The sequence below is a fragment of the Branchiostoma belcheri genome, unplaced genomic scaffold (assembly GCF_001625305.1).
Source record: "Branchiostoma belcheri isolate BF01 breed outbred unplaced genomic scaffold, Haploidv18h27 scaffold7, whole genome shotgun sequence".
NCBI classification, from domain to species: domain Eukaryota; kingdom Metazoa; phylum Chordata; class Leptocardii; order Amphioxiformes; family Branchiostomatidae; genus Branchiostoma; species Branchiostoma belcheri.
This window is the reverse complement of record NW_017804353.1, coordinates 3,887,254-3,907,600: the sequence shown is the minus strand read 5'-3', so window position 1 is coordinate 3,907,600 and position 20,347 is coordinate 3,887,254. Positions and strand designations below refer to the sequence as shown.

General features: G+C 39.0%; 1 protein-coding gene across 5 annotated transcripts in view; it reads right to left on the bottom strand.

Annotated features, from left to right (window-relative positions):
- The window catches only part of LOC109484526 (retinoic acid receptor RXR-alpha-B-like), a 39,653-nt gene that overhangs the window by 4,017 nt on the left and 15,289 nt on the right, over positions 1–20,347 (bottom strand). Inside the window, exons 1-8 of one of the 5 annotated variants that reach the window (XM_019787839.1) lie at positions 13,079–13,413; positions 8,960–9,283; positions 8,372–8,592; positions 7,333–7,474; positions 5,428–5,463; positions 4,546–4,694; positions 3,349–3,369; positions 764–890 (exon numbers count right to left, since the gene is read on the bottom strand). In XM_019787839.1, the coding sequence (XP_019643398.1) occupies positions 764–890; positions 3,349–3,369; positions 4,546–4,694; positions 5,428–5,463; positions 7,333–7,474; positions 8,372–8,592; positions 8,960–9,283; positions 13,079–13,106 (1,048 nt within the window). In that variant the 5' untranslated portion in view covers positions 13,107–13,413. Of the gene's footprint in view, positions 1–763; positions 891–3,348; positions 3,370–4,545; positions 4,695–5,427; positions 5,464–7,332; positions 7,475–8,371; positions 8,593–8,959; positions 9,284–13,078; positions 13,425–20,347 lie in introns of those variants that run through there. The other 4 variants (XM_019787841.1, XM_019787842.1, XM_019787840.1 and 1 more) reach the window with 4 other exon arrangements.

Genomic DNA, 20,347 nt, shown 5'->3' with positions numbered 1-20,347 from the left:
CCAGAACTTTTTTTCCATGCCAATCACGTGGATAATGATACAGGTATTAATAGATACTATCCAAGAATAGGTATAGATACTAGCCATAGGAAAGTGGGTACATGGATACCAGGACTGGATATTCCAAGTGAGATGTGGGGCACAACATAAACATTTCTCTTACACATAAACATCACACATCACAAATTAATCAATATGAAAATATATGTATATACAGATTATGAAATGGCGGATATGCCGGATAGCCTCCTTGACATTAAATGAACAGACATGGGGGAAAAAAAGCCACTCACCAGGATTTTTCACAGCATAGGGATCAGGTACAGAAGGACAACCAAAACATTTTGAAACTCATATCCCCCTGAGACTCTATTTCTCACTTATTGAGGGACAGATTTTGTGAAGTTATGGTTTTCCCTTTGCTATAAGCTTCATTCTAAAGTAATGCTGTATTTTCATTTTTTGCAAGATTTATGAAGGTTCTCCCTCCAAAAAACACCCCTATGCTGGTTGAAAGACAGCATTGGGGGTCCAAATCACAGCATTGGGGGTCCAAATCACAGCATAAGGGGCCCCTGTACTCAAATACTATAGTAGCCTAGTGAGAACTAAGCACTGTTTCTCACCTGCTCTGAGTAGGATGACCCGATTCTTAAACATTCCACATTACCGGTACTCAACATTAAAATATATGTATGTACAGATTATGAGAAGAAAGGGCGGCTAGCCTTCTTGAGACATGGATGCAAGGAAGATTTCCTACCTGCTCTAAGTAGGATGACCTGGTCGTCTATGGGCAGGTCGGAGAAGTGCGGGATGCGCTTGGCCCACTCCACCAGCGTCACCAGCTGTTTGTCAGCCGCCTGGCAGATGTTCGTCACCGGGTCGTTCTGTCGGGAACAAGTAAAATCTTAACCTTAAGACGTTCACACCTGACGGTAACACACTTGAGATGTACAGTTAAGCCTGAACATGCAGTAAGCCACAGTTAGCATGTGTTGGACAGCCCTTCACCAATAATATTCACCTTAGTGACTAGTAGCAAGATACTGAATTATTTTGCATCAAGCTAAAGTCTTTGTGTGTTGGGTTTTCTTAATGATAAGAAAGGACTTATAACCTTAACAATCAAGACCTGACCAATATATTTCTTAAGGCTAAAATAGCAAGCTTTACTAAACTTCTAATTACATGTTAGTGAGACTGCTTGGGATATCAGAGAAAAAATAATCCAGTCTTGATTTTAGACCAACATTTTACATCATACTTTGTACTTTTGTTGTTTTCAAAACCTCCAACCTATCTATTGCCTAACCATGAAACAAATTCAGTACCAAAAGGCTACACGGGAGACGGTAAAAATAGCAGACTACAGCTTAACTTAAACCTCAACTAAATCCTATCCCATCAATACATTCATTTTTTCCTTCTCCTGTTTCTGACAGTTAATCCGACAGACCACACACAAGAAGTCCTGTCAGTATGAAAACTTGTAACTTAATCATCAAATACAAGTAGAAAAGGCATCTTTACAATGTAACCTCCTGCACCACAGGTTCACTATGAAAACTGGTTCTAAATACAGAAATCTGCCTGTGGTGATGATTCTGTAGAACAGCTGCACTGGAAAAGGTTAAAGGGCACCCTGTCTATGTGTTATGGTTACTCCACCTTTACTGTAATTTTCTGTCAGATGTGAATGTATATACTAGAATGTAATGTGTTCAGCAGATTTTTATTTAGGCTTATTGTGATGTTAGTCAGTGACAATTTACATGCGATGCACATACGAATTGAGGGGCAGTTTACATTGTAAATTTACATAAAATCTAAATCTTTACATGCTATGTACATAAATAATCTTTCGCATCTAGGGTTCTTAAATAACCTATAAACATTTGTTACCCCCAAAAAAGCAGTGAATAAGTTTAGAATGTTCATGGTAAGTTCAGCTTTTATAACACATGATGGTGAAAATTTTCAGTACTACAGTATATTTGTGCATGTACACTGTGCCTGGGGCTATAGTGTCTTATTACCTATACCAGTGCTGGTTGCTACATAAAATAAAGTAAGGCCTTTATGCATAAACATCTGACCTTTCAACAAAGATTAAAGGACGGCTTTTTACAGACGCACAGAAGAAAAAACAAAGGGCTTTACCTAGGCCTGCCTTTCAAGAGACTCAAGAAACTTACACCAGCATTATTATCCTCCAGGCCATGCGGCAAGGTATTGGACACTCTTTGGAGACTATTAATACCACACAGGGTGCTGCCTTTTTTGTGTGCCTTATCAAATTATTTTCCTGTGAAAATCCACATCTGGTGGGCTATGTGAAGGATATCACACTCTTTGTTGCCTTTTAATTCAAACATTTTCAAGGAGTTCTATCAACCAAAACCAAATTTTACTGGTCAAACATGTCTCTTACTGACCGCTGTTGAACGCGATATGTGGCACTTTCTTGGAAAGTAAGAAAAATTTCATATTAAGCTCCAGAACAAATACCCTGTTGCATGTTTATTCGGCGTATAAGAAGCAATTTGGTGCTGATTACAAGCACTTTGTGAAAATGAGCCAGCAATGTTTAAATCTAATATTAAATTATTTCATCCCTTCCCAGATCAAAATTACTGCTCGAAACTTGGCTGCAGTACAAGAACTGTCTGCTTCAAATTAGATAAGATTGAATGAAAATTTCAAAACTCATCGTGCTTGAAGCATAGCAAGCAAAATGCAAAGTTGAACACCAATTTATCATGAATGGAAAAATTTTCTTCATCAATAAAACACTTTTCTGGTACAATACAATACATATTGCATCTCCTTCTTCAGACTGATTTATCAAGAAGCACGATTTCATACTTTATAAAATCAACAATCATATTTGTCTACAATCCGAGACTAAATTTTGTTCAAACAATTCCCTATGAAATCAAAGTTGATCTTCAGCATAATGCAAATTTATGCAGCTACCAGATGAACCATTACAGCTGCAGGCTACAATTGTCATGTCTCAGTCTTGGTTTGCCCTTCAGCTACTGTATCATTTTCACAAGACTGAGTGAATACGCAGACAAAAGGAGACAGAAACAGAGGTGCACAGATGACAACATAGCTCCAGCAGATTACATTTACATGATTTATACAGTTACAGAACACAATTAACCTTAATGCATTAATTTCAGCTTTTTTACGAATGCGGAAAGCGGGAAACTACAACAGATTGTGTCTCAATTTCTCATATTTACGAGTGGCAAGCACAGCAGGACTAACGAAAAGCGAACAGTTTTGTAGAGAGCGTACAGTAGGACCTGGAAGAGAAACCTGTGGAAGGTTCCTTACCTCCTGTGTCGGACTCGCAGCCTCAAGAAACCAGAAACAAAAAGACAGAAACTCTGTCAACATTCAGCTGTGGTACAGGTTTGGCTCTCCCAGTATTTAATCTACATCTGAGGTGTGCCCTTATTCCCCTGAACTTACAGCTACATCTACAGTACTATACATCTAGGGTGGAGTCTATGATCACACAATGTTAGCATTTTACAATGTTACATTTCTTACATTCATTGTAAGTAACTCAAATTTAATAAGTAACGGAGCCCAAACAAGGAGAAGGTTAGAATCTGATACGGATCTGATATGATATCTGGAAAGCAGTCACAAATAGCAAAATGTCAATTCTTTCCTATCATAATAAATCAGCAGGATATTGTTGGGTCAAACCAAACAAAAGTTCCAGACATCAACAGTCGCACGACTGATAGAGATTATCTTGTAAACCATCTCCGTGTTGTGAGCCCATACCACACACCAATTTTCCAAGAGTGACAATTTAAAAACAAAACTGATTTAATGCTATCTATGTCAACTTCCTTCTTGTTCCCAATTCATGCCTTTTTGACACTGTCGTATTTACAAATGACATAAAATGTCTACATGTATGTGATTTTTCTTTCATAACAAGACATGTTAATTGGATTTTTTTCCAGGCACGGATGTGAAATGAATATTGTGGTAATAGATTTTCTTCTTCATGCATTATATTCAGTCATTAAAGTCGATTACAAATACCAAGGTCTGCTGAACAAGTAGGACTGTGTGCATGATTACAGCTGTCATAGACATAATTTTCTCTGATCATCTGAACAACAGAAGACATTTTGTTCTGTTGACTGTATCTCACAGTTCCAAGAAAATGGTTTGGAAATATTTCTGGGATCATGACTTGTGAGTTTTGAATACTGTTGGGGACAAGTAAAGAACAGAAATTCTTGCAAATACTGTAATAAAAAGTAACTTTACTTTGGTCTCAACAGATATCACTGCCGACATTTTCTGCACTAGTTGGGGGAAATTTTGGTCTTCAACTCAAGATTTTTGGAAAAGGATGAAAAAAGAGATCATAAACTAATTTTCCTGCCATCCTTGTCCACACTTGTTAGATGTAGTATGGTAATGGTTAAGTGCTAGGTATTAACATACAATCATGTAGCATGCTAAAGGTTAAGTGAACATGTACAGAGGAGATGTTCCACTTACCGGTTGTTCGACCAGGTTTCCGTCCTTAGGTTCCACAGCCATCTCAGCCTCCTGTATCTTCTCCACAGGCATGTCTTCGTTGGGGTTTGTCGTGCTGACCACCTCTCCATCCTTCCCCTCTTTGCTTCTCTGTCGCTCTTCCTGCACGGCTGTTTACAAACAAGAGGAAGGTAGAAATTGCTGCTGTCTGGAGACAGAGCTTGGCAGGGTAGAAGGAACAAGTGGATAGCTACAGTACAGGCACACTAGGTTGGGAATCACTCCGCATGTCAACTTATCTTCTGGTAATGAAATTAGAGACATCAGATGATTCGGAGGTCAGTCGTCTTACTTACTCTGTTTATGATCAAAGAAATTGGAAAGAAAGAAAGAAAATGTGATGATTTCTGGATAGGTTTACATTTAACGAACATGTATGAAGATGTGAAATTACCAGTTAATTTGGGAAGAGGAAAGAGCAGGAATGCCTTCGCAAAGGTGCTATGCAAAGGGCCCCATGCAAGGAACACAAACTTTCTGACAGAGGTATTCAGCTTCCATGTTAATAGCCAGAGAAAATGGTGATCATCATTCTATTTCTAAGCAGTTGGGAGAAACAATCTTTACATTTCTCTCTTTATTTTCGAAGAATTGATTTGTCATTGGTGGTGAAATGATAGAAACCAGCTACTGTAAATCATATTATCTTTTACTGGAGGAATATGTGATTTTTGAAAAGGGCTGTGGAAAGAGATTTTCGTGATTGATCCTTGAATCTAAGGGTAGTTACTGTATTTGAATTCCACTCTAAATCACTTGTTAAGAAAACCTAGCAATGATAATAGGATTTACAGTAAAAGGAACCAAACTATCCTAGAAGGCATTAATCAAAAATGGACCAACCACTGTTCCCGCTTCCCTGCCGTTGGTCTTGTACGTCTATGTGGGAAGACAGGTTTGCTTTATTTTAACTACAACACAAACAGTTAATGAAGAAAATAAAAACAACAACAAGCTCGGCCTTAACACATGCTACCCTGGGCTCAAGAATAAGAAAAAGAAAGCAGGTTACTCAAGAAGGCAAGTACGCAAGCTATGGGATTATAGTCATAACCCTAGTTTTACAGTGGTATTTTTGATTTGAATATCACAAATCATCTTAGATCTCATTTTGATTTCAAGTGTCACTGTCAACAAGATGATGCTTCATTATACATTGTACTTTATACACAGATCCATTCTCGCAAGGAGTAAGCATCAATGTGGCAATTAAAAGATCTATCATTTTTGAAAATAAAATTCAACTGAGTCAATTTTTTTTGCAAAGAAAACATAAAATATCACTCGCTAAATTTTATTTGTCTGCTGACCCCTTCACAATGTCTCAATACATTTATACATAAACTTGATTGAAATCAAAATGGCTCTTTCAATTGAAGTTCTCATTTTTAATCGTGATTTAAGATGTAATCATTTTGATTCTTGACACTTTTCAAAATTGCATGATTTTATACACAATCATTTTGAAGTCTAAGTAATTTTCACATGATTTTTTTAGAAAAAGAAAGATACTTCTGGGTTTAATAAAACTATGCTAATATTATTCTGGGGTAGAAAAAAATATTAAAATGCTTGCAAGCAATGAGAAACAAGACATGGGGCTTGCCAGATGCAAATGCAGCATAAAGGAGCATTTAAAAAGGTTTGGTTCAGACACAGGAGTATACATATAATGCAACAAGAGTCCATACACAGTAAACAAGCACACAAACGTAAGGTATGATCAAACATGTCCTTCCATCGATTAGCTTTGGTCTCCATCATTCAACGACTTGGGACTGAATGTTGGAAATTCAGAGCATTTTACCATACTTGTGTGTGGCAGTTTGCTACCTTGCATGGGACCTGGCTTTTACAATAAATCTTCAAGAAACCGTTTATATGTTTACACCTTTTGCAACTCAGGGATATGCAGAGACAGGGGTGGTAAATAAAACATACCTTCCATTCTAAACAATACTATACTACTATCAACATCTCTTTATAGATGGGATACATATCAGTCATAAAAATTACACTACAAAATATATATAGAAAAAATAAAAATACAATATTGCCAACAGTGCCAACAGTAACAACTCTTTTTTTTGTTTCTTTCACAGAAGGCTTGAAATCTGAACAAAGGGGACAAAAACTGAAAGAAACTATACCTACATGACAAAAGCTTGTCATTATATTGTAAGTAATAAAACATAAAACACAGACCCAACTTTTATCTTTTAAATAAACTAATCGCAAATCAGATTCTGAACTTAATTTTCATCACAGGAACTGACAGAAAACAACAATTCTAATAACATCCAAGATTTTCCCTCACATTTCAATACAATACAAAATATTTGAACTGAAGAAGAATAAAACAACAATCATGAAAAACACAAGTCTTTGTTGAACAAAACACATTTGCCACACCTACTCAAGAAAAATTGCTCACAGACCAGCCACTTGTACGTGTATTCAATAATAATATTACACAAGATGTATGAATACTGAATGCTTGAACAGTCCTGATGACGTGGCTAGCATCAGTTTTATCACCACAAAGTCATTTCCATCTGTAACTGATTCATGATATGTTACTCATATCAACACTTGTTTCTTGATACCTGTAGTTTTCTTGGGTGGTATACGTAAAAAGTGGTTGATGCTGTGTGCTAAAAGAACTCAGTAGGTATGGCATTGGCAAACACTCATCAAGAACTGTGAAATTTGTGGAAGTTGGAGTAAGTGTGTGTAGAAACGACCAACCTTCTCTTTTCATGCCCATGGCTAAACACTTCTGGTAGCGGCAGTACTGACATCTGTTCCGCTGGCGTTTGTCGATCACACAGTCCCTGTTATCCCGACACGCGTAGGTCAGGTCCTTACGTACTGTCCGTTTAAAGAAGCCCTACAAAAAAAAAACGGAAACAAGGGCTTGGTTGAAACACGCTTTTTTCAGATTTCAGTTTCCTTTGTCCATCTTGCAATTCGATAGCCTGGGTACCATCCGATTTATAACGGCAATCCCGAAAAAATAGGGGTTGCCATTACAAATAGGATGGCACCCAGGCTAGCAATTCCATGCAATTCAGGTATAATTTACATCCATCTGTACCGTTTGTTTGAAAAAAAAAAACACTAAAGAGAAAGAAACATGTACAGTACTTAATATAGACACTGTACTAAATTTCTTTTATAAAAGTTTTATGATCATCCTTTTGCTTGATCTACAATAATAAAAATGCAAGCTTTAGCATAGGTTATTTTTCAAATTCCTTACTTTTAGTTTTAGGATGTCATACATTAGCCTGGGTGCCATTCGTTTTTGTAACAGGCACCATCCGTTTTGTAACAGTGCTCCTTGAACTACACCAGGATAGTACAAGAAGGCCCGTTTCAAACTGGCTGGCACCCAGGCTAGTCATACATCAACACATCAGTACAGAAATGTTTGAAAGCTGGCAAGGCTGAGGCCCTAACCTTGTACTCTGCAAGCAGGGGTTGTGTGGGAATTATCATTAGCTTTTTGTATATGGCTAATTTTTTTGTCACTACCCCCACCAACCACCACCACGCCTTGGGTCGCCTATGGACCCTCGCTGGCCAATTGGATGCTGCATGGCCAATTTGATACTCTGTTTTTGCGACCCTAGGATCTGCTTGCAGATTACTAACCTTGCACCCCTCACAGCCTGAGTTAGCGAGTGCAAGAAGCCCTGTTACAAAATGGCTGGAACCCAGGCTAGTTATACATAAACACATCAGTACAGAAATGTTAGAAAGTAGGCGAGGCTGAGGAACTAACCTTGCACCCTTCACAGCTGTAGACCCCGTAGTGCTTCCCGGACGCTCGGTCCCCGCAGATCTGACAGATGTGTTTGGACAGGCCCATGGGTGTCTGGGAGGGGCGGGGGGACTGGAGCGGCTGCGCTGGGGGGGTGAGCTGACCCGTGTTTACCATCAGGGGGGTGTTCATCATGTGGGGGGACACATTCTGCAGGGGGGTGGGTCCTAGTTGACTAATAACTAGGGAAAAACATAGAAAACATGAAGATCATTCAGAAATTTATTTTCGATACAGTTCAAAAGTTCATTTACTGTACAGCTAGATTCTCATAATTGATAGATCACCAACTTGACTTGTTTTTATTTATCTACTTATCCACCCTGTAATTATGCATGTATCTCGTCAATGTGTTTTATACTCATTGTATGTTTTTGAGTAGAAGGTGTTATATAAGCAACTTTTGCTTCCTGCCCTTCCTTCTTGTTTAGTAAGTAGATTAAAAATGATTCATATTTCTATTTTGTAGTTGACTGTATGAAAGAGAAAGTCTCTGAACTTTTTTTGCTTCAATAAAACCTTTCCAGTCTGTCCTGCCTGTTCCCTTACCTGGTTTGACGTCTTCCTGCATGGATGAGGACACCTGGTTGACTCCCGGCATGCCGAAGCCTGGGTGCAGGTGTAGGGGGTGGGGGGACGTCAGGACGGAGGGGGTCTGTACAAGGTGGGGGGACGTGATGGTGGAGGGGTTGGAGGTGAGGGGGGGCTGTCCCGAGGACAGGGTGGGGGGTGGGGAGGTGATGTGGGGTCCTGAGGAGGTCATGGAGGGGATGTGTGGGGGTGCGGAGTAGTGCATGGGCTGGTGCTGGGTGGTGGGGTTGGACGTCGTGCTGGACGCTGGTGCCGGTACACCACCAGGGCTGCCCAGGGATTCTGGGAAAACACAAGAAACAATGGTATAAGATTGAGTCAAGTCTCAAAGTTTATTGCCCAACAATTGTAACAGGTACAATGTACGGCAGATAATAAGATTACTAGCTGATATGAGCCTATCAAAAATTCTACAGGTACTATCCGTTCAACAGGTACTATATCTGGCAGAATATAGATGTAGGCAGCAAGACATGTACTAATCATTTCATCTGTCAAAGGAGTAGAAACTGTATGTATAAATTTAAGGCCGATGAAACTACATGTAAGCTATCACCTGGTTGGGCAACCAAGGGATTCAGCGAAAACAGGAGAAACATTGGTATGAGACAGATGTAGGCAGCAAGACAAGTTTTCAAGACAGAGAACTTCAGACTCAGATTACTTCAAACAGAGTATGCAATTGTAAGTCCCCATTTTGTCATCTAGTACTAAAATATTATGGAAGTCATATACAGTCAGAACTATCCAGGGACAAAGAAAAACATTGTCTATTTGGACAGGTAGTCCTTCTTGATAAAATGCATCTTACAATGACCAAGGTAGAATGGGTTTCCAAGGTGTTTAAATATTAACAATTCAATACTATACAGTATTATATTATATACATAGATAAAAAATGGTGTGACTCGACACAACTTAACTACCAACAAATACATTTTATGTATACAGTACATGTACATTGTTATTCAAGGGTAATGCATGAAAAAGTTTCTGCAGTGAAGTCAGCATCCACCCAAAGAATGCAAATGCGTATCACACTTGCGTAGTGCTTCTAATATTACTTATCTGGTCCCTACTACTATATATGCAGTTCAGGAAGCAGGTAGAGTTATAACTACAAGGTCTCCAATACAGCTTTTAGTACCAATATTTCACCTTATTTTCATGTAGTAACAGCTTGATCTCGGCGAGCCAAAATTGAATTGCCCTTGGAAATGGAAACGGAAGAGCCTGTAATCACACACGGCACATTATCGGGAAGACTTAAGCACGGTTATTTAGGGCTGCGTTAATATCGCTTCCTGTACGTACAAAGTCTCCCAGACTGTACATGTATACTGCCCACACTGTCATTAGTAGATATAGCCCTGACAAGGATTGAGGCCAGGCCAGGAAAGCAGCAAATCTTCCGTTGACTGCTTACTATGCAGGCTAAAACCTGAAACCACCGTAATCTTGAAAAATGTGACCAATATTCCCCACCATCCCTTCCTTTGTTTCCGCTGTCTGTGAAGGATATTTGGAGCAGTCTCGTCATTTGTCTTCTTTTAGTAGGATCAGTAACCATTCTTAAATAATGGACGTTGTGAATCACTTTCTTTCAGCATAAGACTGCTCTAGGACTCTGATAGGTTGAAGCATATCTACTAAGGCCACACCAATTTAATTTGTTGGTTCTCAGATTTTGTCAGAAAAAACATGAAGCGACAGGGCGAAAAAAAATAAAAATAAAAACAGGTTTAGGCATTCTATTATAGCCCCAAATGCTATGATAGGAGCCATGAAGTCAACACAAAAGGTTGTGTTAATATTTAAACAATGAATTTTGAACTTTTAATCAAACCACTGCATTGATAGATGGAAACACTGCAACAGCTAGGAAAAAAAGGACTTTCCACAACTGTTGGGGGCAAAATATGAGCATTTTTGAGTTGATTCAGAACCAGAATCTTTTTTTTTTTTTGCAAATCATAAAAAAATGAAGAGGCGAATCCGAGAACCAACAAATTAAATTGGTGTGGCCTAAACATGTTGTACATCATCAGTGCACTTGGCTTTGATCCTGTTAACTAAAGCCATCTGCTACACCAGCTTACAGTCCGTGTCAGATCTGTAAATATTTAGTCCTACTCTGAGTTCAAGCCGAACTCAAACTAACCCGGCTCAAAATTCATTTTGGGGAATCTGGTGCACTGGTGCACCCAACCTGAAAAAAATGGGTACACAAAAAGATAGAATAAGTAGAATGTCAGCAAAAGCTAATTACTGGTATGTTTCAGTTCTAAAGGGAAGTACTATAAAGACTGATTTTTTTTTTTTTGACACTTTGATGTTAAGAATATGCTGTATACTACTATACATTTAACATCTTTACCTAAACCTACGAAAATATTTGGGTGCACGAAAAAAATTGGACGCAAAGCTCCGAAATTGGGTGCACTAAGATGCACATGCACCCAGTATTTCAAGCCCTATAACTTGCTAGTATGACACAACGAATTTTACCTATTGTCACTACTACAGGTAATTTCACAGACTGATAATTTGCCATGTGTAGTTATAATAATGTCTGTCAAGTCCAGGCACTGGGTGCCCATAATAGTTGCTAAACTACAGGCTATTTCTAGATTCCGACAGTATCTTTGTGGATAGACATTAGCCAGGAATGAGCTCGGTAAACAAGTCCAACAGGTGACAAATTATAAACACCCACCCAGGGAGAGGAGGGGGGAGTGACAAAGGCAAGAATGCCCCGCGGCTACTCTCCAAGCAGAGGTTTGGGTTTGGGGTTATTTCTAGCATGTTTTTAGGCTTTTTTATCCGGGTTTCTCTTTTGCACTGGGTTTTTTTTCCCACCAAACAAAAATAATCCAGTGCAAAAGAAAATCCTGATAAAAAAAATAACCCCAAACCCAAACCTCTGCTTGGAGAATGCCCCACGGCTGCCTCAGGTCACAACGAATTCTACCCAGCATACATTGTGTAGGCGGTCAAAGGTCGAACATGTGATTTATAGACTAACGTGTGCCGTCAAAATCAACACTGTGAAAATATTCTGGATGTAATCTATTAGCTATGAAGATTCCCTGTAGGGTAGAGAGATATTTTTAAAGCACTATAAAATAATAGGCAAGTAGATTTTTAAGTCTTAGTGCATAACCTGGAAATAAACTTGGTAAGATCTAGATATAGACTGAAGTGCCGTCAAATCAACACTGTGAAAATCTTCTGGATATGATTTATTAACTATACTGATTCCCTGTAGGGTGGATATTTTTTTCATTTGTATAAAATGATAGATAAGTAAATTTTCAAGTCTTAAAACCTGTTAGTGAGTCAGTGAGTACCTGAAAAAAGAATGGGTAAGCCCTGAATTAAATAAGTCATACAGACTATGACAAACTTGAAAACTTCCCACCTTTGGAAACTTTTACAAACACCATAAAGTAGAGCGTCTGTGGACTTTGACCCTGCTCAACACTAAGCCTGCTTACAACCACTCATAAAATAACAATATGGCTGCTAAGGGTCAGCGCATGTCAGTGTTGCTGGCACAGGGTACCCACACCCACACTGTGTACACATGCCATACAGATGGGAAATTTCCACCTTAAATTTTCATCCGTAACTCTAGAACAACAAACCATGTAGCTATTAAGGGATTATAATTCTTGTGTCCAGTTGACACGGACTTAGCGCTCTGGGTTGTATCTAAATCTAATTCTGTACAGAAGAAACTTTCATTTCAATTTGTTGTTGCCATACCCGAGTCATCTGGGGTAACAGTTGCCTTATGTAACACTACAGTATATCTGAACTTCACGGTTCACATATTAACAGATTTTAATCTGGCACGGACTGCTCAAATTAACTGCACCACCTTCTCCAGGCCTACAACACTTAGTCCTGTCCAACCTAGTGTTTTCTAAAACAACTGAAAGATTTATGAAATGTTGTCCCAAACCTAAGGGCACAGCCCTGTAGCCAGACAGCCCACAAAATGTGTCCCCAGAAGTAGGGCAGAGAAAAGGGGGTCGCCCGTGGCCAGGCCGGCGTCCACCCCGCCATGCCTACCTTGCGCTTGAGACAGCGAGGCACCCATGCTTCAGGAAACTCCTCACACAAACACACCACTGATAACTCTCCAGGAGATAGCCTTGCGGTGGGGAGACAAACTCTGCTGCGCGTCGGCAAGCCACGTTGTCACCATGCTGTCACCCCGAACACTCACTCCCTGCCATTGCACTTCCGTTTGCGTCTTCCCAGAGAATTACAAAGGGGAAGGGGCGGACTGGGACTTGTTGGACACTTTATTTACTTTGGCTACAAATCAAGCAAGGACGTAGCTGTATCGTTGAATAAGTGCTCGGGGAGAGGGAGGAATGTAAGATCGGAATCAGTGTTGACAAACCATACACAGCTCACACCGTGGACACCGAGGGTCCAAATCTCAAGGTTCAGACTCTCGCAGGGCCCCAAAGGTTGGCTTAACTCACACACCCCTTCCCCTGCTTGTGCCTTCCCACTCTGACAGACTGCCCTAAACAAGGTCCAAGTATTTGGGGCATGTCACACAGGGTGGATGTCCTTGTCCTACTGACACCACCCCACCACTTTGGATCTGTAGGCTTTATCAGACTGTGCACAATGTAATTATCTCCAGTGTTACTGGGGGGGTAGTATTACCAGGTACACCAGTAACCACCACAATGCCACCTGTGTCTGTAATCCTGTGTACTGTCAATACGCTTCCTAATGATAAGCAGCTTAGCATCAAGCTAATTTACAACAACCCTGTACATTGCCTTTTCAATGCTCTTTTAAGTCTACTTTTCATTGCTATATACGATATTGGATCAATGGCTGAATGCAAGGAAACACATAACTTCAAAAGTTTATAGCGCATAACCAATTGCATACTTCACAGGTTGCAATACCATATCATTGCAATCAAAACAGCAATAAAACCAGCCAAGAGTAAAGATGAAAAGATGCAAAATTCTGTGTGAGTTGCTTATCAATATCAGATATCTCTTCCATTGCCAAAACACCTGCTTCATTTGAATGCTAGCTAGATAAAAATCTGTCACATATTTCATCTTCCTACAATAGAACTAGAAGGACATGCTCCATTGAGTGATGGTGGCATAACAGCACATGAAAGGTGCCACATTTTAAGTCCCAAATTAAATGTCATTCAGACGGTAGGAACAAGCTGTGGAAATATATGGGCCTGTTAAACTTTCGGTGAAACATAAATAAGACATATTGATAATAAAATCAACTCCCTTTTGCTGAAAGGTCCCGAAATGTCCTCCATAAATACGATAATTTAGTGACACAAATGGGCCCTGTGACTTTATGTAACTTGTCTTTAAAGATATATTTTAGGAGCAAGTTGAAAGAGCAACTTCTTTCTCCATCATCGAGTCTATGACAGTATGATACATGTATAATACATGATGTGTGAATATATAACTATGGGACTGTGCAGAGATAACAAAATATACATCTTTCATCTTGCTTCTTACAAGAAAACTAAAACAAGCCTAGAAGAGAATAAATATAGAGAGTACTGTCCACGATATAGATCTATGCACCTGGTCCAGTTACTTGAGGGTTGCTTGACAAATGTTCCGAGGAATCCGGCATTACATGCATATTACCTGCACCAGTGCAGGTATGCAGAGAATTTTGAGGAGCCCTGTACTCATTATGAATTTTCTGTATCTGTATAGCCAGTGTAACCGCCCTTTGGCGTAACACACCAGCTTCAATTTTATATCTATGAACTTACATTCACCACTCTAGCTTGCAACAATAGAAAGATTTGTTGGTGTCTCATTCTTTCAAATCAAAATTTAAAAGCTAACAAATATAACTGAAATTTCCTGGCATTGTGTATTAGCATGCAGGATAACCAACTGAGGGTAGGTCAGGTCATGCATGCTAGTGGGTTACCTCAGTTCACCCTTGGCCTACTTACATACATATATGGTAGTCACTTCTGACCTGCAGGTCACTTACATATCTCTTCAGGTTTGGGTTTTTCTTACTAGTGAAAATCTTGGCCTCGAGGAAGTCTGTTACAGTACAGTCTGTACTAAACATAAAAGGCGTATCGGCTATTTCTGTGTAGAGATTTTCAGATTCAGATATGGCCTAAAAAAAGAGGAGAACATCACAATGCTTTAAAAATACATCACATGTACTATAAATCCAAATATCAAACATTGTAAAACAATTTATGGACTCTTAGAATTTTATGATTTCTTGTGCACAAAATTCTGAAGACAAAAACAAATTTACTGTTCCTTTGGAAGTTGCAAAATGAAAGTCACAAACCCTGTTACCATGCAGCTCACGTACAAGTTCCAACTCGGCTACTCTGCAGCTACATGTATCAGCCTTGCCAGACCATACATAAACCTAGTCATGATCAATATTCTCTATGTGTGGTCTACCCTGGAAATTGCAGGCCTCAACGTACTTCCTGCAGATCTTTCAACAGCGGTAATGTGCTTCCACCCAAGGTTACCACAATGTTACAAAAATGTAAGCTAGAGTAGAGGCCCTGTAGAAGGTAGCAATAGATGTGCTACTTGAAAATATAGGTCCTAAAATTATAATTATGCCTGTAATATGAAGTTGGAACCATATAGCACACTGTTAGACTTAGAGCATGAAGTTTTAAGATATTACCTCCATGCACATGTACTACATATAGGTATATCAGCAAGCTGAGAACTAAATGGTTTCCTATCACTTGCAATTGACTTGATGTTTAGTTGCAATTTCAAATGTGTTCAGCCATGGTATTGTAAAAACAAACATATCCAAATACAAGGCATACTCAGATAAAATACAGATTGGATCCCAGAATTCTCTTTCTTACAAAGCCAAAACAATTGATACATTTGCCCCAAATGTTGTGTGTGTTTTACTGCTAAAGACAGAATTGTACCATGTCTCTCCCAATTCACATCAAATTTTGTTTGAAAGCCGAACAGCAGTTTAATTATTGATGGCATATAGTTCAAGTACAATGGCACCGTGTGCTTTAGGGAAGGTCAAAATAGGTCACGAGCAATGTACGTCCTTCAATCAACTCCTCCAAATGATAACAAATGTGTAAGACAGAGGATTGACCTACAAAGGTAGCAGGGACCTCCCTAAACAATGGAGCAGTGGAGCTCCTCCACCCAGTCCTTATCTCAGCTCCACCCTGTTAATTTTCAAAACTAGTGTTTTTACACCCTTTTCCAGGGTTCTTTGGTCAAATTTACCGATATTTCGCACCCTCCTCCATTCTGTCCTAAATTTCTGGGGAGATCCCTGGGTAGCAATCAAGATGTCAATTCTGACTAGTCTGTTTCTTATTATGAAGGATGTCAGGTCAATGCAATTTCTTATCGTATTTAAGTTCAACATTTTACAGCCACAGAACACTAATGTAAGAGTTATCTTAACAGGGCTCAAAATTCAGTTTTGGGAATAGTTTTTGGGAAAAATTACGTGCACAGAATTTAAAACAAAAACTAATCGAATCTAAAATGGGAGCTAATTTTAAGACCTTAAACAAGTACTACAACAAAGGTTTTATTATTTTTCTGACACTTAGAATGAGTTAGATGCCAAGAATATCCCGTATGCTATTATACATGTACATTTAAAATGTACAAAAATACCTACAAAAATATTTGGGTGCACCAGTGCACCCACAGAAAAAAATTGGGTACACAGCTGAGCTCCAATTTTGGGTGCACATGCACCCTGTATTTCGAGCCCTGCTTACCCTAGATAACTTTTCCTGAATCAGTTTAAGCATGACTTTCTGACTTAAAGTTCCTTCAATTGCCTGCAAATGAATGATTGGCGGTCTCGTCTTAATGAGAAGTTATTGCAATCGTAATGCAGTCCACCTGGGCCCTCTCTAGATTCAATAATTCTGACTTGAAACTGATGGCCAGACCGTATTACTCTGCAAGTAGAGGCTGATTGGGAAGACTGTGACCTTCTATAGCCACCCCAATCAACTTTATACTGTTATAGTTATCCTATTGGATATTGTGTTGCCTATTGGATACTGTCTTGGATACCAACATATATCTGCTTGGAGATTAGACCAGTACAATTAGCGAGGTTAGTAGCCCATGTTGGTCCTTAGGGACCATAGTGAACTAGGCCTCCTATTACCCTACATTTGTACCTGTGTGGTACATAAACATCACTGTTTATACTTTCAGTGACGCTGGAAATGACTCAACTCCAATAGTCGGTAGTAAAAAAATGATGAAAAATTCTTGCAATATAATATATCATATTCCTAGATAACTTTCACAGGTAACCACAACAGGTAAGTATCTCATTGTCAAGTTATAAATACAGATTGTTACAAACCAGTACCAATATCTGAAACATACTAACTTTTCAAGTCTGCCATCTTTGTGAACGTATAAAAATAACAAAAGAATTTGATGATTACACTTTTGTAGCATTCAATAAACACACCCATACCTCCAAGGCTGTTCCCACTTAAACCTTTTCAAGGTTGTTTACAATGCTTCCCTGCTAAATAAACAACACGTACTACACTGAGTTAGAGTTGAAGGTATGGTGGAGGCCAACCGCTGTCAAGGCTAAATAAGGGCACAACAACAACTACACAGCATTATGACAAACCAGGGTACAATCAGGAAAGCCCTTGGCCTTTCCCTGACCTGCCTATACCAATTAATACGGCATCCACAGACCTACATGTTACAGTCAGTCATGCATAAACATGAAAGAAATTTTTCCATAGGCATATCAGTAACTGGGATGTGGCAAACCTTTTATGAATGTTAAACACAATCATGTCTGAAGGCAGGGTTGGAGCTGGAATGGCAGCTGATACTGCAGGAGAAATTGTTACCAGCTGTAGGTATATACGAACCACCAACAACAGAAAGCCACTGTCTGGGTAACATTGAGGCTGTTCTTGAAAAGTAAAAACAAGGGAGATAACACAGTACACAATGTACTTTGTTGTGACACAACAATGATAAAATCATGGTCAAATGATTTACACCTGGTAAAATATTGCAAAGAATAATTGCAGTGTAAAGAGGCAATGCAAATTTGGAGCATGAGTAATAAAAAATTGCAACAAAATGTCTTAATTGTTCCATAAATTTAAAAACTTTGGCAAAAACCTTTGCTCAAACCTTGTCAGTGTTTGCATTCCATACACTACAGAAACAAGCCATGATCAAAGTCAGATTCAACAACCTAGAATGGCCTTTTCAAATTGATTGCAGGATCGACCCTAGCCATGATTGGCAAATCTAAAGGCCCTTCACAACTCACCAATGCACGGACAGAAGAGCAAGTGGACCCCGCCACTCTACCGGAACAGTGCGTCTCCTCTGCCATTGGAAATCGATAGAAATAAATGTGCCCTGTGGCTGTATAATATTCCATAATCTGTCTTTCATTAGACCGGCTGTATCACTGTTGGGCCCTCCCAGGATTGCAATAGGACAAGACTCACAGGGACTTTGACGGTTGGATGAGCACTGAGTCTTGCATAAAGAGATTGGAAACCAAGGCTTTATTTGGGATTAGACTGTTGGTTTCTTGATCAATACATGTACAGCTCGAGACCTAATTCTGCAATGGTCGCTCAAAATATTATGAAAAATATAGAAACAGTTTAACAAAAAAATGCAAATAACATTGTCAATTCTAAAAAAATTGTTTTATACATCAGGTCAGCCTAAACATGACAACATCCAAAATTTCCTAGCTGGATGTACTGGAAGATAAAGTACTAAAAGTATGTGAGCAATGCACTGGGTGGGTGATGTGTACCAGATTATGCTACAATGTACAAATTGCTAAGCACTTTTAGTAACACTGCACATCTGTAAAAATTGTCAACTATTTGTGAAGCACAACATTTTTCTTATCAAATCACATTTTTAATGGAAACATTCCAAATCCTGCAGTCCCAATCAAATTGGGACAAGTCCAGAAAGCCTGTCCCCAAGTAAAATGTTTGGTTTGAAGCTGTTTCCTGGATGTTAACAGGTGGCTCCAGTTAAATTCCCTCTGGAATACTGTGTGTACTACAGTACATGTAAGTCCCCTAACATACATGTACTGGCCTGGGTAAACAAACACTACATGATCATAACATCTTTAAGTCAATTAGGATTGTAATTTCAGAATGCCATTCAAAAAACAATTTCTCAAGCTTCAAATTTACACACAGAAATAGGATATGGTGACTGGTAAACAGAAATGTTGTGACAATATGTTGGTACAACATTTGTGGATCCACAACTTGTCCAACATTGACATTTGAAAGTGTGTTTGTAGCCATTCCTCTGAAAATTTCATTAGTACCAAATTCTTTGTACGGATTGTTTCTGACACCGCCTCTTTTGTGTGCCTGCCTGTTAGAAAAAGGCTGTATTGTACCCACTACCTGGTTAATCAAGACCCAAGTCATGGGCTGAAACATTGACAATGAATTCGGAATTGACAGTGGAGCTTTTAAAAGGAAAGGATTACACCTACATGTGATCATGGCTGGGGGCCAAAGGTTACGCAAAGCATGATGGTACAATTGTCCACGGAGGGCCTACAAAGAACAAGGTGAAGTATGTCTGTGCAACCATGTATCTTTGACAAGGCTTGGAACTGCCTTATACAAGCAGCACTCATTAAGTTGTGTTTGGAAAGATTCTCCGACTTATATCATCAACTCCAAACAGTCAACTGTATGTGGCAATGTGGAACATGTTATTACAAACAAACTAGCTTGGATGATTACATGTATATGTATATAATTACACATACGTACATGTGTGTGTGGCATTCCATTCCATATAGTAAGTACTGTCCCCGTATCTAGTACAACAACCTAACGTGCGAGTTGTTATTTATATATATCTGAGAGCCTAACTGATAAGATCCATACCACACTCACTGTCACTAACACGTGCCATGTTAAATCAATCATACTACCATCAGGCCACACCAATTTAATTTGTTGGTTCTCGGATTTTTTCAGAAAAAATATGAAGCGACAGGGCGAAAAAAAAAATAAATAAAAACAGGTCTAGGCATCCTATTATAGGCTTAAATGCTACAAAATGAGCCATGAAGTCAACACAAAAGGCTGGGTTAAAATTTAAACATTGAATTTTGAACTTTTAATCAAACCACTGCAATGATAGATGGGAAAACTGTAACAACTAGGAAGAAAAGGACTTTCCTCAACTGTTGGGGGGCAAAACATGAGCATTTTTCAGTTGATTCAGGACCAGAATCAAATTTTTTTTTTTTTGTCTAAAT